Below are 7,870 nucleotides of genomic sequence, written 5' to 3' on the forward strand. Positions count from 1 at the left end.
GACAGGGATTTATTTAACCAGTTCCCTGTTTGATGAGTTTTTTTTCAAATACAGCCAGCATGCTCATATGTATACCTTTGCACACTTGAGCTTGCTGCCGTAGGACAAAGTGTGAGGAAGGGGTTTCTAGATCCCTGCCTTACACCGATGCTTCTTCATACAGCCTCCAGAACTAGTTAATCAGTCCTTTTATCCTTGTTAGCACTGGTGGGCTAAACCGGTGTTTAGTTTGGCTTTTTGTCAGTTGTTTTTGCTATTGTGAGACAGTTAGCTAGCCTGGACTCATCTTCCTTTGCCTCCTCAAGTGCTAGGATTAAGGGCATATGCCACCACACCCAATTGATACAGTTTAACTAATATTTAGTTAAGTAATCACGGTGGTGAGTATCTTTTATGCTGTAAAGGTTTCTGCATTTTCTCTGTGAACTCTGCATCTCACATTTTAGGAAAGGCTGAAGTAATAATTATGTTATCTGCAAGCCTTCTTAAATTTTCTGAACTCTCTCTCTCTTGTAATCTAGAGCTGTGGAACTGTTGAGGGTAAAAGGTCAGAGATCTTGGTCTGTTGGACTGTCGGTGGCTGACCTGGTAGACACCATTATAAACAACAAAAAGAAAGTGCATTCTGTATCAACTTTAGCAAAGGTAACTACTTTCATTCATGTATTTTAGACTTTGATAGCTTTGCTATTAATCATATAAAGGCAGCAGGACTGCTGTGTCAGCGCAGCGGCTGTGGTGTGAGCCGAGGGAGTGTGTATGCTGAGTTGCTTCTGGGAAGTATGCATGGTCAGCCTGTCCTTCCACTTCCGTATAACTTGGGGGATTGGCAAAGGTGTTCATGTAATCTGTGTGCTTTTCCTGGCTGTCTTCTATCACCTAAGCTAGCAAGTCACTCCAGCAGTTTTCTGCTTTTACCAGAACATGAACTACCCCCAAAACACAGCTAAAATGAGGTATAAATCCTGGGTCAGATGTTCTTGAACACCAGGAGGGAAATACAACATGGAAAGAAAATGTGAAATGACTTGTTGTGTTGGCTGTCCCCAGAGTCCATGCCATCTTCTCCCAAGGGCTGTCCATCTCTGGATTATCCTCCAGCCTGCTGACCATGTCACAGACAGCTAGTTTACCTCCCTGCAAAGAAGGCAATCTTTATCTTTGACCTGACTCCTTCCATCTCAGACATTTTCTAGAGCTCTAACCCAAGTTTAGAAAATTAGCCAACAAATTAAGTTTAACTTGTATCACTTTGTACTAGAACTACAAAAGCAAGAAAGAATTCTTTTTATCATCTTTTAAATTTTCTTTTATTATTTTTAATTATGTATATGACAAGGGTTGTGTGTGAGTGCAGGTGCCACGGAGGCTGAAAAGTGTAGGATCCCCTGAAGCTGAAGCTACAGATGGTTATGAGCTGCCTGGCATGGGTACCCGCAATGACTCAGGTCCTCTGGATGAGGACAACATACTTTTAACTGCTGAGCCATCCCTCCAGCCGTATCATTTTAATTTTTTTATGGTAATTCAGCTTTACTATAATCTCATCTTTTTCATTTCAGGGATATTATGGTCTAGATAATGAAGTATTTTTAAGTTTGCCTTGCATCCTGGGAACCGGTGGAGTATCTGAAGTCATTAAAGCCACAGCAGAAGACACGATGATGGAGACACTCCAAACCAGTGCATCCTCAATCCACAGTCTCCAGCAGCAGCTGAAACTCTAATTCTCAAGCGCGCTCACCCGAAGGGCGGAGCTCATTTACTTTCGCCAACACACATTGTTTTGAGAACTTCCACAACTTACTATTTATCCTTAAAAACAGCCTTTGTGGTAGATGGTTTCTTAGTTAGCTTCCTAATTTAATCCTTGAGAAGAGGATGGGAAAGTATTTGATTTTTTTTGACATACCTATACTGCTGTTTAAATGTACAGCAGGGATAAACATTCATTTGCATTGTATGTCATTTTAAATTGAATGTCCTAAACTTAAGGCACATCTAGCACTTTGGAGATGTTCTAAGAGAAATGCAATCCTTAAAGATTCCTGTTGGACATTTATTCTAAGCATGGTAAGCTTAGGCAGGATGGGCACAAAATCTGTGGTAGGTGTTCGTTCCGAGATGCTTGGCTTACAGATTAATGCTGCTTTTGCGAGACCCAGTTGATGATAATGGCCAGTTCATCAGATAACAAACACCAGAAAGGACTTTAGTGTGCATTTTAAATTGATCTAATGGAATGTTTAATACAGGAAAAATAATGTGATTTAATTTCTAGTAAGATTTCCTGTTTAATACATGAAAAATAATATGTGATTTAATTTCCAGTGAGATTTCCTTTCTGAAAATTTCTAGAACCCCTTCCTGGGCTAGAAGATCTCCAACATATCTTAAAAGTGTATCAGTAGAAAAAGAGAGATGTGTTTTTCTGTGGCCATAAGTAATGAATAACATCCAAGCAGTATATTTTGAGACCAAATCGTGAGGCTTTCCTAAGAGCCATGGTCTTAGGGAGAGAGGCCAGCCGGCTGGAGTGCTGCTTCAGAGAAAGTCATTCACCCCTGGAGAAACAGTTCCAACTGTGCCCGGGAGATCGGTCAGCAGCAGCACTTCCACGTGGGAGACTGCACGGTGACTGTTGTGACATGCAGAAGACAGCGATGGCTAACACAACTCTTACACGGGAGCTCCTTATCTGTAGAATCCTCACGTTAAGTGGCTGAGGTAGGGGCTGTTTATTTTCATTACAGAGGAGGAAGCTGAACGTTAGTGTCTAAGAACACATGGGTTCCATGGAGCATTACTGACCTGTGCAACCTTTACTTTTTATAGGTAGCAGCAGGGGCTCTAGGGAGGCCTAGAGGCTTAAAAGCCAAGTTGTCACAGACACTAAAGTTGAGGTTTGGGGTACTATGAAAGAATTCCTTTCATTTTCACATAGGACCTTTTCTTTCTTTCTTTCTTTCTTTCTTTCTTTCTTTCTTTCTTTCTTTCTTTCTTTTTTATTTTATTCTTTTCTTTTGAGACAGGGTCTTTATGTAGTCCTGGCTGTCTTGGGGCTCACTATTGTAGACCAGGTTAGCCTCGAATTCACAGAGGTCCTCCTGCCTCTCCCTCTGTCTCCCAGTGGGATTAAGGTATGGGCCACCACGCCTGCCTATATTTTTAAAAATATTTCTTACAAAGACTGATTAGCTTGACCCCCAGAAATTCAGCAAAGCAGAGGTAGTATGGGCTGGAGACAGTGTTCACTTAGTCCTTCAGCTGGTGTTTATGAGAAAGTTCTCACAGATGAAGCACTGCTGGTGAACACCAACAGATTAGAGCAAGCCCTGCTGGTGCGTAAGGATTAGCACGGAACACAGTGACCAAATGTCATATAAGTGCAAGTGTGCTAAGTCCTGTGAAGTTCGGAGTCAGAGGGGGGGAAAGCCCGTGACAAGGACTCCAGTGTAGCCAGAGAGGAGCGTAGTGGTTTGTGAGGTACAAAGGAAATAATCTCATTCTCAGTGTGACACTCGGTGATGGTAACAGCCGCAGAACCTCTGCTGGAGAAGCTAGAAAATGATGTCTGAGAAAGAATCCCACCAGATTTAACTGCATAAAACCTTGGACATTCAGGCTAGGGATGTAGCCCAGTGGCGAGATGATTTCCTGATGTGTACAGAGCACTGAGTTTGGTCTCAGAACCACAAAAACTTGGGGTACTTGAGATAAGCATTTGTAGACAGTTTTTTTGTTGTTTTTACTCGTCTTTCGTATGAAACAGGAAAGTTGAAACAACATTTCTTATGTGTTTTAAACTAGTATTTTATAATAGGTGATGACTAATTAGGGATTCAGTAATTCCTAAGATAGAACCTTTTTTCTCTTCATTTGTTTTTGAGACTAATCTTACACCATCATCTTGCCTAAGCCTTGTGAGTGCTGGCCTCTCGGCTATGATCTTGCCTAAGCCTCGAGAGTGCTGGCTTTCATGCCCAGCAATAGTTTTTGTTTGTCCGGTTTGTGGGGATCTAGTCCAAGATCTGATACAAGCTGGGCAAGACCTCCACCACTGCGGTTCATCCCCAACCTGGTTTCTGGGGTCTAATTCTAACACTCTTCAACAGTGAGCCAACTGCAGAATGTTAGAACAATGAGCTGCCAAGAACTGTGTCAGATACAGAAAGAAATGTCAATACAACAGACATTTATTGAACACTCAGTGTTCTCCCAACTATTTTGTGCAAGTTTGACCTCACCCTCAAAAGGTCCTGGTAGAGAAGTCATTTTCTGTATCACGCACTTCCTTGAGTTAGGCAGCAGTTGTAAGTTCCGTGTAAGTCAGGCGGTGTCAATTGCCAGCACCTCATTTTGATTTGCTGATTTAACAGTCACAGGGCTTCTGTGTGGTAACTTTCATTTTCTCTGAATCTTTTAATGTTTGGGTGATGCTGACTTGATTCACCTATATATTGTGTCAGTCTCTAAACCAATGGAAAATATACAGCGTTTGCATATTTCTCATTGGAGGCACAAGGACAGAATCCAAATTAGTGTCCATTCCCTAAGGAAATACCTACCATATGGTAAGTTCAGTCCTACATCAAGTTATAAATCTGGACTGTTCTGAAATGCAGGCTTTTGTGAAAAAGTAAGAGATTTATTTCCTCATTTAAAAAAAAGCACTATGTTACGTAAAATGTTGCTTTTTCTTGCTATGTGACAAGGTGAGGGAAACTTTCATTGCTCCAAAATCATGCGGTACCTCATGATTTTATTGGGGCCTAGATTAAAATGCTTTTTAATACTGTAAGGTATATTTTTCATTATCGGTTTACATGGTCTTCCTTAAATATCAAAAATAATAAAATAAACTTTGATTTTTAAAGGATCATGTGATATCTGATTAAGTGAAAGAAAATACATTCACATTAAAGAGGGTTTTTTTCATGGCATTTCAAAGCACCCACATCCATTCACTAAAGTGCTCGAGTGTAAAATGAAGAAAATGGCCTTCGTCAGTGGTTTCTAAATTTAAAAAATATATAATTTGGATAGAAACTTTTCAAACAATATAATGCTATCTACTCATTGCTGGCCTTCATCTTTAGATTCTCTTGCCTCTGCCTCCCAAGGACTTCAATCCTAGATTATAGATTGTCATATACCTGGTTTTAAAAAAAGAAAAAAAGCCTTGTAGCCGGGCGTGGTGGTGCACCCCTGCAATCCCAGCACTCAGGGAGGCAGAGGTAGGTAGATCTCTGAGTTCAAGGCCAACCTGGTCTACAAAGTGAGTCCAGGACAGCCAAGGCTACACAGAGGGACCCTGTCTCAAAAAAAGACTGATAATAATTAATAAAATAAGTAAAAAATAAGCTTGTAAAGCATTGAATTACTTAGTCGCCTTCAATTCATGGAAACAGATGCTCTGGTTAAAGGAATTTCTAAGATAGCTGCGGTTGTAAGAACAGTTTAAAATGAAGGCTTTTGAGTATTTGTAAAGACATTGCAGGGAGAAGACATTCAGTGTCCTCCATCACTTACCCTATTTCCTGAAGCATGGTCTCTTCCTGAGCCTGGGGCTCATCTCTTGGTGAGGCCAGGAGCCAGCAAGCCCAAGGTCCTTCTTTACTCCTCTTGAAGCTGGTGTTAACCATGTCACAGGCGTGGGTGGGAATGCCCTGTGAGATTTGAACTCTGGTTCTCATGCTTGTACAAGTGCTTTTGAACAACTGGAAACAAGTGGGAATGGCAGGATAGGGTGAGCTTTGGGTTTGACTGTAGCTACAGTTTATTCAAGGCTGATGTTACCTATTGGGGTGGAGCACACTGACTCATGCCATGCACTTCCACTTAGGCCCCTTTGGTCCATGCTCTGCTTAGAAAGGACTTGATACCATCACACTGTATACTAAGGTTATCCAGGTGTATCACCTTTCACTACTGTCTATACTAGGTTTTATACTTTGGATGACTGTACTTATTACATATAATAAGAATTAATGGTTACTATGTCACTAATGTTTTTAAAGATTATTTTTATGAGTGTCTTGCCCACATAGTATGTATGTGCACCACCTGTATGCCTGGTGCCCACGGAGATTTCTTGTGACTGGGAACCTAACCTTAACCCTCTGTAAGAACAACAAATGCTGTTAACTGCTGAGCCATCTCTTCAATCCCTAGAGCAAGCTTTTATTGGAAATAGAAGAGATCAAGTATCACAGCTTGTATTCTACGGGACAATTAAAATCTGAAAATAGGTCTGGTGATGAGCCAGCCTGCCTCCATTTTAAGCTTGAAAGCCATCTTATAGTAAAGACAAACTGGGTTTGATTGAGCTATGCCCCACCTGTAACCTCAAATACAAATGTTTCTGTACTGCCTATTCCAGGAAAAGGTAACTGTTGTGGGGTCCGCTTAAATCCAACATGACTCAAACACCAGGGCAATGTAGATGACAGTATTTATTAGAAGCAAGCTGGTACTGATGGTGCAGGGCTGCAGAATAGACTCGGAGCTGAACCACAACCTTGAAGGGATATTTGTACAGCATGTTGAAAGGATGAAACCATACAGCAAGGAGAAGTGGGCTGGGTTTGTAGCTTTGTCCAATCATTTTGACATAAGAGGCTGACCAAGGGAGGTTCTATCATTCAGAATGGAAGCTGATCCCTGGGCCTAGGACCATAAACTTAGTTTGATGCCAGCAGGACGGAGAAAGTTGCTCTTTCTCAAGACAACTGTTTCCTTACAAGTCCCTGAGAGGTCTGGACTCAGACAACTGTTTACTTACAACAGAAACTGTTGGCTATTGGGAAGTCCCCAGGTCCCCTAGGGCCTGGGACCTTAAACTTAGTTTCTCCCTTTGATGGAGTCTGAAAACGAAATGGTAGTATGTTGTTGGTTATTAGTATTTACTATTAATTTATCTTTTAGTTAAACAGCAGTTATTCCTAAACCAGCTGTATACCCAATTCACCACACAGAGACTAGAATTTATTTAATTAATCTAGAGCACAGTGCTGGGCAACAATTACTCCATCCTAAACCTCCAAGCCTGCATAGCTTCCTCCCATTTAGAATTTCCAACATTATACTTGTTTTTAGTCATATCTTAGGTCTGGCTCATTTCTCTTCGTTGTTTCCAAGTCCTCTCCTCGGGAATGAATCTCTGCTCCCTGACTCTCCTTCCACTTGCTTCCTTCTCCTCCCCTCCGGATCAGGACATCCCACCCTATTCTCTCCACTGCACAGCACTGGGTGGTGGTTTTATTGAAAATACAGAGAACAAATAGCTGCATGTTTACACAAACTTGAGACAGGTGATGCTTAGAATACACATCACAACGAAATGTCCGGATTGAAACCGGATAGTGGAGTAGAGAGATCAGCATTTGAATGAACAAGGGTAAATTGTTCATTCCACAGAACGTTGTACCAACGGTAGCGCTTAGAATACATTTCATTTGCTTGTTCCCAACTGTAACCATGCCTTTGTTTCAAAAGGTTATTATGACCTTGTCATAACCACCTTATGTGCACTTTGTCATGACTACCTTAAGGCCACCTTGCAACCATGACCACTTTGTCCTAATTCTGTAAGCCTATTTGACTGCCAAACCCCCATTTGGAAACCCCTTCCCACCCGAGCAATAAAAACCATTTTCTTGCCTATGCCCAGTGCTGACCTCCTGTACACAAATAGAAGAGCTTGTTTTAATTTGACCGTGATCATAATTAGGCTCAATCTTTCTCCTTGCATTTTTGGGATTGACACTGGAGAGACGGCTCCGAAGTCTGAAGGAGAAAATTCTTTTTAGTCTGAAAATAAGGCTGACATCAAGGACCTTCAAGGCTGAGTGCAGCCTGTCTTTATCTT

At 41.4% G+C, this 7,870-nt stretch overlaps 1 protein-coding gene across 3 annotated transcripts in view; it reads left to right on the forward strand.

The window, feature by feature from the left end:
- The window catches only part of Uevld (UEV and lactate/malate dehyrogenase domains), a 29,601-nt gene extending 24,725 nt beyond the window's left edge, over window positions 1–4,876 (forward strand). For 2 of the 3 annotated variants that reach the window (XM_055597648.1, XM_055597649.1), the window contains 2 exons: window positions 522–645; window positions 1,563–4,876. In XM_055597648.1, the coding sequence (XP_055453623.1) occupies window positions 522–645; window positions 1,563–1,727 (289 nt within the window). In that variant the 3' untranslated portion in view covers window positions 1,728–4,876. The remainder of the gene's footprint in view (window positions 1–521; window positions 646–1,562) is intronic. The other variant, XM_055597653.1, reaches the window with a different exon arrangement.
- The last annotated feature ends 2,994 nt before the right edge of the window (window positions 4,877–7,870 follow it).

Source organism: Psammomys obesus, unplaced genomic scaffold (genome assembly GCF_907164565.1).
Source record: "Psammomys obesus unplaced genomic scaffold, mPsaObe1.curated_primary_1811, whole genome shotgun sequence".
Classification (NCBI taxonomy): Eukaryota; Metazoa; Chordata; class Mammalia; order Rodentia; family Muridae; genus Psammomys; species Psammomys obesus.